Source organism: Hylobates moloch, unplaced genomic scaffold (genome assembly GCF_009828535.3).
Source record: "Hylobates moloch isolate HMO894 unplaced genomic scaffold, HMol_V3 SCAFFOLD_5, whole genome shotgun sequence".
Classification (NCBI taxonomy): domain Eukaryota; kingdom Metazoa; phylum Chordata; class Mammalia; order Primates; family Hylobatidae; genus Hylobates; species Hylobates moloch.
The window spans coordinates 101889072-101901471 of NW_026652280.1; the positions used below are offsets into that span (position 1 = coordinate 101889072).

Consider the following 12400-nt stretch of genomic DNA (forward strand, 5'->3'; position numbering starts at 1 on the left):
GCAACTCTGTCATTTGTGTGACTTTGGACTAGTCTCTTCTCCATATTATGCCTTGGTTTCTTCACTTATGAAAAGGGAGAGTAGATGACTGCTAGTCTTCCCAGCTTCCCCAGATCCTAATTCTGTGAGTCTTCTTTCTGCTGAAAGGACAGGGGTCAGAGGACCTTGATCTGGACTCTGGTTTTTAGAAGGCCAAACGCCACTGGTTATAAACTAGGAAAGGGACTTTATAGCCAAAGGGCAGGAAGATGGCAGAGGAGTCCCTGAACTGAGCACTTGGATCTGGGGCAGCTTGAAGGGGGAGCAGCAGCAGTAGCCCTGAGGCAGCTGGGGCCAGGCCTGGTAGTAGGCTTTGCAGAGAGAAGCAGATACTTGTGCTGGCCCCAGCTCTCAGCTACCCACCAGAAAGGATAGCTGGCCCTCAAAGCTTAAAATCAGAATCTTCAGACCCCCAGGCTTTCTGGACCCAGAGCACAGACTCCTCCTGGTAGTCACTGAGTCTTTTAGCTGCAGAGCCAGGACTGGAGCTCATTTCTTCACTCTGCCATTCTGTTGAGACCAGGGTGGGCATAGGGCTAAGCTCCCAGACTCCCACTTGTGTGAGCACTCCCGTCGATTAGGGTGGCAGGTCTGTTAAGAGAGACCCAATTGCTCTCTTGGATCCAGAAAAAGTCTGAGAGTAAACACACCGGATCTGTCCTTGTTTCCACTGCCTGAGTGCCAGTATTCCTCTCCAGACATGGCACTGTCTAGGTCCATTTCTGGAAGACTTTCAGAGGAATAGAATTCTATTAGGAGAGAGAGGGCTGCGTAGACAGTGATGGCTGAAGACAGGGTTGGGGCTGGTTGGTGAGGTAGCTGGCATATCAAGGGGTAGGGATATGCCCTTTTGCTTTCTACAGTGTACAGTGACAAGGGCCATTTGTCAGGCTGGACAGGCTGGACAGGGTGTCTGAGTTGGGGCAGGGAGCCTGGGATCTGAGCAGTGGGGCCTGAAGTCAGAGGTGAGGACATGGTCAGGGAGGTGAGCCCAAGGGGCCCAGCACAGACCCATGTTTTGCTGCTTCTCATTTTGTTAATACTGAATGAGGGGCCTGAGTCACAGATAAGGACAGGGCTGTCTAATGCCCAGAGCCCTGGGAAGGAAGGGTTGGAGAAGAGGTGGAAGAAGCACACAGAGCACTGACTTGGAGGAAGAGACTTTATTTGGCCCCAGCCCCTAATCCCATAGCCAAGACAGTTTGGCATAACAGGCCCAGGGCCCTGGTTGGGTAGAGGCAGGGTGGCCTGGCCTCCTGATTAGTGGCTGTGGCCGTGGCCACCATGACTGTGGCCGTGGCCGTGGCCACCGTGATCTTGGCCACTGTGGTCTTAGGCCTCCCCGAGGCCTGGCTTATGGTGGTGGCCGGGGCCCTCGTCACCCTCGTGCATCTTCTCGTGGGAGGCCCAGGTTAGCCTCGCCATCAGCATGATGAACTCCTCGAAGCTCAGCTGCTTGTCTGCGTTTGTGTCCAGGTCCTCCATGATGTGCTCTATGACCTTTTCTTTCTTATTCTCCTTCTGTGGGTAGGGAGAGAAGGCTGTGAGAGCTGGGTGTGGCCAGAGGTGGGGACTGGGAGCACAGTAAATGACCAGCTGGCAACTGTACAGGGAAGCCTCACCCTGGGGCTGGATTTAAAAATTAAAAATGACCATGGGCTGAGTGCCCACAATGGAGCAGACACTGAGCACACACCAAACGCTGTCCAGTTTATTCCCTCCATGACCCTGTGACTTGGATGCTGATTCTCTATTTATAGAAGAGGAAGCTGAGTTCCAGGGTCTTGCCCTGGTCATGGCATGAGTAAGCCTGGAAATGTCACCTCATTTGGTCCTTATAACAACTTTAACAGCTAGGAATGGTATCTTCCTGGAAGAAGACTCGAAACCAGTTGTAGAGAGGGTCATTAGTTTTCACAGCTTGACTACTCAGGGCATGCAAATTCAGATCTGACTTAGAGGCCAGTTCCACCCCGCTACCCCTCTGCACTTCACTCCTTCCCCTGCCCTCCCTTCCCTTCCCTCTGGAGGTTACCAATTAGTGAAACTTATTTCAACCAACACAACAGGGAAACACCTAGAAAAACTAGGTGTGGGAAGGGGAGATTGAGGGTCAGAGAGCAGAGTATGTGCTCCGCTAACCTTCAAGGGTGTGATAAAGTATAAAAGGGAAAATGGCCAGACAGGGTGGCTCATGCTTGTAATCCCAGCACTTTGGGAGGCCGAGGCAGGCAGACCACCTAAGGTCGAGTTCAAGACCAGCCTGACCAACATGGAGAAACCTCGTCTCTACAAAAAATATAAAATTAGCCAGGCGTGGTGGTGCATGCCTGTAATCCCAGCTATTCAGGAGGCTGAAGCAGGAGAATCGCTTGAACCTGGGAGGTGGAGGTTGTGGTGAGCCGAGATTGTGCCATTGCAATCCAGCCTGGGCAACAAGAGCAAAACTCCGTCTCAAAAAAAAAAAAAAAAAAAATGGAGAGACATCAGGGGAGGTGGAAGACTCAGGTGGGGTCCAAGAGAGCACTGGCTGGTTCCAGCTCTGCCACCCTTTGGCTGAATCACCTCGCTAAGTCCCCTCCCAGAACCTGTGGGGCACCCAGCCAACGCGAGCACTCTCCTGTGCAGCCCATCCATGAGGCTCTGCTTCCTTTCCCACAGCATCGCTTTGCTTCTGGCGGGGAATGTCAGGTGGGGGGTGAAGCGGGCATAGGGGGTCACACGGAGGATAGCTTTGCCATGCAGCCTCTCTGCTGGGCCCTCTCTTGCCTACCCCACCCAGCATCCTGCCCGCCTGAGGCCCCCACATATGGAGAGCTCTCAGAGCCCCTAACTCTGAAGGCTGCAATTCTCCACCTTACCAAGGCGGAGGGAGGGGTACTGGGAGGGCTGGGGACCTACCCCAGGATGTCTGGCTCCAGGAGTGGAACTGAGACTGAGACCCATGTGTTCTACCCTTCTTAATGCAGGCCTCTGTTTCCCGACTTTCCCCAAATTTGAAAAGAAAACAAAAAGGCTATTGGAAGTGCTCAGCCTGTTTCTTAGAACTGCCTAATCATTTTTGGAGCAGGGGAAAAACCTCCCAGTTCCCTGAGTGCTGTGCAGGTGCTCTCCATGTGCTATTTATGCATTCATTTTCCACTGCAGACCCTTAGGATTAGAAAAGCCCTCCAAGTCTTCCACCCCAAGTTCCCGCCCGAGGCTTAGGGTCTCCTCAGCTTTGTGCCAAGTGTCATCCTCAGGGGCTTCCCTCCCCAACATTCAGGGCTCAGCTCAAATGTTACCTCCTCAAAGAGGCCCTTCTCACGTACCCTAACTGGTCACCTCCCCCCTGCCCAGCCCCATTGCCCACAGCACACTCTGTCTCATTTTCCTCCCCCTCACCCAGCCCCATTGCCCACAGTATACTCTATCTCATTTTCTTTCAGGCACTTATTGGCATTTGGCTTTGTCTGTGCTCTTTATTGGCCAACAACTTTATTGCGTGTCCCCCTCCACTGGAATAGTGGGCTCCCCATTTACCACTACATCCCTCTGCCCAGAACAGGGCCCAATAAATAGCAGGTGATCAATTGAGCAATTTCTTGACCCTGTCGTCCCGTGTAACTCTGAGCACCTGCCCTATATAACAGGACACCCGCTGTGTCTTAGGGCTGGGCTCCAGGAGCTCAAATCTTCCCCTCGATTGCTGTAGGCCATACTCCCACCCTCCCTTGTCAACCCAAACTGCTGTGAGGCTGGGTCAGACCTGCCAGAGTCCAGCCCTACCTTCAGAAAGTTTTGCAGGTCTTTTTGCACCAGCTCTTTGAACTCCCCCTGGTTCAGGGTGTCTGGGTGCCCCAGCTTCACAGAGTATTGGTGGAAGGTGTTGATGATGGTCTCTATGCTGCGTTCCAGCTGCGACATTTTGCAAGTCATCTTCTTGCACTCTGTCTGCGTAATGGAAAACCAAGAGTTGGGACACTTAGAAGAAAATGCTGTCAAGCTTCTTGGACACTTCCTACTAAGCACTCACAGAAATAGTGGGGGAAGTGCAAAATGAAAAGAAAGTACAGGCTGCAACTTAACTGGGAGATGGCCTGTCACACACATGTACAAAATGATTTTTTAGAATATCTACAGAGTGCCAAAAAGCAAAGCATTTGAGGGCAGGAGGCCCCAGGGGAACATGACCTAAGAAAATGTGAAAGAAGCTTTAAAGTGGGCAGGGCCAATCAAGGAGGGCTTCCAGAAGGAGGATTTGGAAGGAAGTTGGGTCAGGGAAGGAAAGAAGGAATTGGCAGGCAGGCTTCTGCCTGGGGAAGCTGGCAGCTCACTTACCAAAGCCGAGGAGCCACACAGAGTGTTTGCCAGAGCTGTGCAGGCTCGGCATTTATAGACAGCTCCTGACTGGGGCACTTGGCCTTTTGGCCCTGTCTCAGGAAGATTGCTTCACAGGTGAGCAGTGTGGTAATACTGCCAGGAAGGGGGCTGGGGTGGGGCAGGAAATGTTCACAGAGGGCCTTTTGCTTTTTTGTGAAATTCCCAGCCCTGGCCTGAAACTGGTTTGGGAGGAAGCTGGTTGTTTAGTTCATTTCCCTTCTGTCCTAAGCCCTTGCTCTACCCAAGGAGCCTGCTGCTCCTCTGGCACCATTCAGCTCCCCCCGTCCCCTTTGAGGTTGAAGCAGGCTGAGGACCTATGGGGGCCTGACCCTCTTGGCTGCCCCCCATGGGGAGTCTGCCCCTTCCTTTTAGTCCAACAAGGATTGTCTGAGTCCTCCCCCATGCTTGCCTGGCTCTGTGATACTTAGGATGGCGAGGGGTTGGTGTGGGATTCTTAGATTCACAGGGTGAGAGTTGGGGTTAGAAGGGTTCTCAGAGGTGGGCAACTCTCTTGCATTGTAGATGAAGAAACTGACACCCGGAGATGGACCTGAGCAAGGTCACCTAGCTGGTCGCTGACTTGGCAGGAAGGGGACCCAGCTATTCCGGTTCCTGGTTAAGGGCAATTCTGATGATACCTCCCTCTTGCAGTCTGAGTGAGAAAGCCTCAGGGCGAATATGTTTCTAGCATCTCTCAGCATCATTTTTCTAAATCCTGCTCCCAGCAAGGGTTCCAGGAACTTATAACTTGGGAGACAACTGTGTTTACGTAGCCTCCTGCTGGGCGAGACGTGTCCTTCCCCTGCTACAAACCTCCAGTGGTTCCCCATTGCCTATGGAGAAAGCTTGGCTTAGCCCTGCACACAAAGCCCTCTTGAAATGGCCCTGCCTGTCTGGCCAGCTTCCCTTTCACTACCTCCCTGCCCACTGTGGAAACACAGGGCCCACCTCCCACCTTGCCACCCCAGGAGCGCCCTTCCCCCACTCCACAGTGATATCCTGCCCACCCTCACGTCTCAATTCTAATGCACTCTCTTCCAAGGAGACTGCTCTGTGCTTCCCATTTGGAAACAGTTTCTGTCTTCCTAACAATGATTCTCATACCACTTCTGGCTCTCAACACTTGCTTTCCTGGAGTGAAATTATTTACATATTTTGCCTCTGTCCAACAATTGGCTGTAGATCCTCAAAGGTAGGTTCTCATTCATGTTTGCGTTCTCCTATGCACACAGCCCAGGGCTTGGCACGAGGGACACCCTCGCATTTGCTGATTGATCCTTGCTGAAGTCCTTGCTGGCATCCTTTCCCCTCACCCCTGGAAGCCAGTATGGAAGATCCACCCTGGGACTCCCTGTTGCTTGCTGCCCCCTCTCTCTATCAGGAAAGATGGTTCTCTTCTGCCTGCACTGATTCTTTTGTTCTGTCTCCATGAAGCCTTCCTTTATTGCCCCAGCCCCTCCTGACTGCTTTGTCCTCTGAAAGCCTGAGGCAATCTCTGTGTGTGCTAAGCATTGGCCCTAAGCATGGCCTGCCTCACACTGCTGAGATGCACCTGGAGTAGTGGTTAAGACTTCAGATTGTCTGTGTGACCTTAGGCAATTTACTTCTCTGTGCCTTACTTTTCTTATCAATAAAATAGGATAATATCAGGACTTATGTTGAGGATTGCGACAATACATGGAAAGTTGGGAAGAGCTCAGTAAATAAAAGGTATTGTTACTAATAATCTTTTCATTCATTTATGCAACACATATTTGTTGAGCACCTACTGAGTGCCAGATATGAATGCTAGATGCTGGGAGAACTTGAAGAGTGAGTCGCAATACAAAGGGGAGACATAATCTTATATCTTGTCTTCCAAATTACATTTTAAACTCTTGGTAGCTAAGACAGGGCTTGGCACAGTGCTAAGCACACAGCAAGCATTTAACAAATGAATGAGTGCTTGAATGCATGAGTCGTCTATGAATGAATGAACGGTGCAGACACAGCTCAGGAATGCATGAGGTAGATTTCTTATCCAAGTCCGCCTTCCATTGTTTAAGCTAATGGAGGAAACCCAGCCAGCAGCCAGCAGCTGACCCTGTGTGCCAACGCAGCCTGTTAGCCTGTTCTGCAGTCCCTGCGCAGCCCCGGGCGCCCTTCCTGTGTGCTCCCATGGCGCCCTCTACTGCCTCTGTCAAAGCACTTCTCCCCCTGGACCAAGGATCTCCAACTCACCCTTGCAGGGACCAGACCCAAGGTGAAGCTGGCGGGGCATGAGAACATCAACGGCAGCAGTAGGGCAACTTGTGGCCACTGATATGGGGCCTCAGGGTTGGGGACACTGGACAGTGGTGGCAACTGTAGGGAATGAGAACGTTCCTAACTTGAAGGGACAGCCAGTGTCAGGCCAGGGCTGCCACGTGGGAAAGTAGACCAGATGTTCTTGGACCTCCTGAGGGCCCAGGACATCTGAAGCTTTATGTGAAAATTCCTGTTTAACACAATTCGTCCACTAATTTAAAATAAAACCAAAAAAACATGACAATGAAGCAGGGTGTGTGTTAATCAAACCCTGAGTGATGGTGTGCGGCAGGCATCTCTGCTTTTTCATGGAGCTCTCAACTTTCAGGTCGACTTTCTGACTCCTCCACACCACTGTGGCTCCTTTAGGCAGGGATGCTGCCTGCTCACCTCTGAAGTATTAACGCTGGGCAAGGGCTGGCTCAGTAGGCACTGGATGAACGCTTGTTGATTGAATAAATTCAGGAGTGCATGAATCAATGATGAAGTGAGTGAATGTGACATAAACACTGGCCTGTCACCCTCTGTTCTGTGACTTTCTGCAGAGCCACTGACTATGGTCATTTAGTGTTGATTCAGAATGAAAGTAAAATAGGGAGTGGGGGGAGAGAAGGCTCAGCAGTGGGTGGGAATGAGCAGCCCGTCAGGGTTTCAAAACAGACGGGAATCTGCACTTGGGGGATCTGATGCTGACAGTGGGCCCCCATCTTAGAAGGCCACTGCAGGCCCCCAGATTCCAGGCTAGCCCAGGCGCAGGTGAGGCCAGGGCTGAGCCATTCTGGTTCTGACTGGAGCAGACAATTCCTGGCATGATCAGTAGGTGGCCGACACCCACCTGCCTCCTCCCTGCCAGCCGAGGCCAGAGGTTGGACTGAGGGATGGTGGGATGGGGGTCTTCCCCTCTGGGTACTGATTTTTAGGGAAATTCAGAGCCTCCTGCTAGGGCATGAAGTGGGTGGGCCAATTTTCCTGGCTCTGTACAATGACTCGAGGTTTTCACTGGGAGAAAAGGGCGTGGCTTTTTGGGTTAAAAAACAAATAAGTGGCCGGGTGCGGCGGCTCACGCCTGTAATCCCAGCACTTTGGGAGGAGGGTGGATCATGAGGTCAGGAGTTCGAGACCAGCATGGCCAACATGGTGAAACCTCCATCTTTACTAAAGATACAAAAAATTATCCGGGTGTGGTGGTGCGCACCTGTAATCTCAGCTACTCGGGAGGCTGAGGCAGGACAACTGCTTGAATCTGGGAGGCAGAGGTTGCAGTGAGCCAAGATCGCGCCATTGCACTCCGGCCTGGGTGACAGGGTGAGACTCCATTTCAAACAAACAACCAAGCAAGCAAGCAAACAAGCAGGCAGAGTTTCCTGCAGCTACCATCAAATCATTGTGCTCTTTCCCAGATGCCTGGGACCCACTGTGGGTCTGTCTTTCCCTTCTCTGCAGCTCCCACTGTGGCCTTTCAGGGAGCTTTGCCCCTCCTGTGTTGTAATGGGGGTGTTACAGCAGGCACACAGTGGGACCTGGACTGAGGGACTGAGCTGGGTTTTAGTCCTTAGCTTTCCCAGACTTGCTGGTGGTCTTTAGAAGTGATTTCCATGTTCGGGCCTCCATTTTCTTATCCATTACATGAGGAGATTGGGACAGCTGACCCTTAGGTCATTTCTAGCACAGATTCCAAGTTTTGATGGACTCTTGCTGGGCTTCATGGCTACCACTAGCCTCATGGCCCCTGGGCACTGTCTCCTGGCTTACTTGCTCCACCTGCAGGTGAAGTCAGGTCCCTCTCCTCACAGGGACTCTGATGCCTGAGGCCCAGCCCCACTCAGGCTGCGCACAGCCTGCTGCCTATTCCTCCACTCCCTGTCGTCCTCCTTGCTGGGAGTCCCAGGTGCTCTTCCTTGGAGATCTCTGGATATGGGTCTCCTAACCACAAGCCCCCTAACATCCCCCATTTCCCCAGTGCTCATTCTAGACTCTAGTGCATTAGGATGACTTACAGAAGCTATCCACGGGTAGCTTCAGACCATTGTTCTACCATGTTTGGGCTCAGTCCGCACCAAGCTTTGACCACCCCTGGCATCCTTGTGGGCTCCATTGACTGGCCATCCTGAGGTCTCTGAGGCCCCCTGCTGAGAGCAGCCCCACTCCCTGCCCCCATGCTGGGCTGCTCCAGCATCCACAGCGAGGCCCCTCCAGTGATCTGGCTTCTTAGACATTCAACCTAAGCTTCCCCAAGTCTGGACCTCTGCCCCTGCCTCCACCTTGGCTGCCTCTGCTCATCATCCTCCCAATTTCTCAGACACACCACCTTCAAAATTGAGAAAGCTGGCATTCCCTTTTGTTGCCTGGCTTCTGTTGCTCCAATCCTTTCTCCTCCCCGATCTCTTGGGAACCTGGCTTTCATGCTCACTGTGTCCCTAGGTTGCAGATCCCTGCAGAAATTTTTGGTGAGCATCTCAGCATCTGGCTTTTGGCACCTTCTGCTCTCAGGACTCCCTTTGAAGTCCATAGCCCTTTGTAAAGAATAAAGGGTTTTCACACTCAGCAGGCATTACAATCACTGGCCTTTGGATCTGTCTTCCTCATTGTATTATTAACTACTTGAGAGCAGTGTTCTCAATGTACTCATCCCTGGATGATAAGCTTTGCATATGAGTGACACCTGACAAATATTTGCAGAATAAAATGAATGACTGGCTTGGTTTGGCCAGAACTTATGCTTAGGAGATGGCTACATCCTGTAATTATGAAGGCGTTGGTGGATAAAGCTAGTTAGAAAAAAAAAAAAAAAGACGTGCAACACAGAAGCATGAAGGTAAGGAAGGAAGTGGAAGGGAGTGATGGATAAAAGAGGTTGCTCAGAGACTCCTAGTGAGTGAAAGGTGGCTCCGGAGTTATCAGAGGGCGCATGCTGCCACCTTGTGGCCTATCTGCATCAGGACAGCCTGTGGGATTCCTTTGGCTCCAGGTTTTTAATCTTTTTGCTCTCTGGACCCTTTTATATGTATTCGTAGAAGTTATTGAGTATCTCAAAGAGCTTTTATAGATTATATGTATCAGTATTTACTACATTAAAAGTTTAAAAAATTTAAAATGATTTATTAACTCACGTAAAGTACCATTAATAAACACATTACGTATTACCGCATTTTTAAACAATGAAAAATAAGTATATATATATATATATGTCAAAAGCTAGTGAGTAGAGTGTTATTTTTTTTCACATTTTTGCAGACCTATTTAATGTATGGCTTCAAAGAAGACAGCTGGTTTATCACATCTACTTCTGCATACAAGGTATTGCTGTATGTTGCTTTGGTTGAAGATTTGAAGAAAATCCAATCTCCCACAGATAAGTAGTTGCAAAGGGGATGAATACGTTAATAGCTTTTAAATATATAATTGTGGATATTCTTCTCTCATATTACATCAAAACCCAACAAGTGATGGTTTCTCAAAGGTTAGTTGCAACATAGAGTCTGAAACCATATCTATGAATTATTTGTTCTCTGTTACATTAGAATCAATTGGTCCCTCTTAAAATTTAATGGATCTTTTACCCAAACTTTGTGACTTTGTGACTTCATATATTGATCATTTGGAAAATATTGGTTAACTGAGTTATGTACGTCTTCTAAATGCTGACATCACTTATTACTCAATATATATACATATTTATATATCACACACACACATATAAATAAACCACATTTGGCAGGGCGTGGTGGCTCATGCCTGTAATCCCAGCACTTTAAGAGGCTGAGGCGGGCAGATTATGAGGTCAGGAGATTGAGACAATCCTGGCTAACACTATGAAACCCCATCTCTACTAAAAATACAAAAAATTAGCCATGTGTGGTAGCACATGCCTGTAGTCCCAGCTACTTGGGAATCTGAGGCAGGAGAATCACTTGAACCCGGGAGGCAGAGGTTGCAGTGAGCAGAGATCGTGCCACTGCACTCCAGCCTGGGCAACAGAGATAGATTCCGTCTCAAAAACAAACAAAACAAAACAAAACAAAAAAAGCAAAAAAGCCCCACCACATTTGTTAATATCACCACTGATCCCATCAGTAGTCTTCAAGTATTGGGAAGCTGTCAAACTCATGGTGGCAGACACAAATTTTCCAAATTCAAATTTTTGCCTGAAAACTCCAATTTTATTATGCTAACAAATTCTAGTTGTGTTCCTGGAAGTGAAAGGCTCACTTTGTTAATTTTCAAGAAATTGTATGCCACATACCCAAATATGAGTATCCATAGTTTGGCTATCATTTGTTCTATGTTATTTGTTCATGGCGTCCATGAAAAAGTGATTGGTTCGGCTCACAACTCTAGCACACAAATGCTTTTCCTTGAGCGAATCAGGGTTGAGATTTAATAAAATGAATAATTCTCACTGCTTCATCAAGAACATTCCTAAGTGAGGCTCCTTTTCTTGAAAGAATACGTCGTGAGGAATACAATGACTGCTAGTGCAGTTTGACGCCACACATAGGTTCATGTCTCCAACGGTTTTTTCTACCATTGTTTTTGTGTCATCAGTGCAAATATCAGCACAGTGAGAAAAATGAGGAGCCGGAAGTCTTGGTTTGTGGGCAGTTTCCTGTGGTGGGCAGTTCAGGGAATATTGTTCTGGAATTAGTTTTGATCTCATGGACCTCCCCAAGGGGTCTTGGGGTCCCCCAGTTTCCCCTGGGCCACTCTTTGAGAACCACTGCCTTAGGTACTTGAAAGTATGCATTATTTGAAGCAGGTCGGTGTGCTGACTTGCTTTTCCTTTCCATTTCTTCTTTTGACACCTTTTAAAAGTGTGTCCTGTTTAAGTCTTTCTTTCTTTTTTTTTCTTTCTTTCTTTTTCTTTCTTTCTTTCTTCTTTCTTTTTCTTTCTTTCTTCTTTCTTTCTTTCCCTCCCTCCCTCCCTCCCTTCCTTCCTTCCTTCTTTATCTGACAAATACTTATTGAGTTTCTAACATGTGTCAGCATTATGCCAGACACTAAGCTAAACCCCGAGACTACAGAATAAAGTATAATTCCCACCTCTGTGAAATTCACAGCTGGAGGGAAGCTTAAGACAGAGGACAAAAAAATGTAAATATAAATAATGATATTATTAAAGGCAGGTAAAGAGATAGACTTGGGAACTGCTGTTAAGGAGATTATAATTACAATTCATACAGGTGCTAGAATGGAGAAGAGAGACTCTGAGGCTCTACCTGACCCGACTAGTCACGGATCCCTTTCCAAAGATGCCAGGCTGAAGTGGAGCCTCTGGGCACAGGTGGGGAGCGAGGCTGGGCACTTGGGAAGGGTCCTGAGATGGTGGGAGGTGGGACAGAGAGCACTGGGAGCCTGCTCTGGCAGCGTGGAGTGAGATAGGGCTGGGGGCCAGATAATTTAGGACTTAGGAGGTCCTCTCGGGATTCTGAGTTCACAGAATCAGAGAGGGACAACCCACACTGCTCTCTTCCTCCCTCCTGATGCCCTCGTCCCGGACAGCCCTCAGTCTGTTAGTCCTCAAGAATCTGTTGGTCTCTGAATGGGCCAGAGAATCTGTTGGTCCCCTTAGGCAGCCACCACCCAATCTCTTCTTGGGCTTCCCCTCCCCAAGCCGCTCCAAAAAGGGGAACCGAGTCTCCTCAAGTCCTTGGTGCCCCGGATGCAAGCCCAGAAACCTTCTCATTTTGAGAGCTGTTCTACTTATTTAGGATGG

The 12400-nt window shown here is 49.3% G+C and overlaps 1 protein-coding gene across 1 annotated transcript; it reads right to left on the reverse strand.

The window, feature by feature from the left end:
• Positions 1–1187: 1187 nt before the first annotated feature.
• Positions 1188–4387, reverse strand: S100A9 (S100 calcium binding protein A9). The gene is made up of 3 exons (XM_032154575.2): positions 4360–4387; positions 3808–3972; positions 1188–1560 (listed from the first exon to the last, which is right to left on the reverse strand). The coding sequence occupies exons 2-3, from the start codon at positions 3955–3957 to the stop codon at positions 1372–1374; spliced, it is 339 nt and encodes a 112-aa protein (XP_032010466.1). The 5' UTR covers positions 3958–3972; positions 4360–4387; the 3' UTR covers positions 1188–1371.
• Between the last annotated feature and the right edge of the window lie 8013 nt (positions 4388–12400).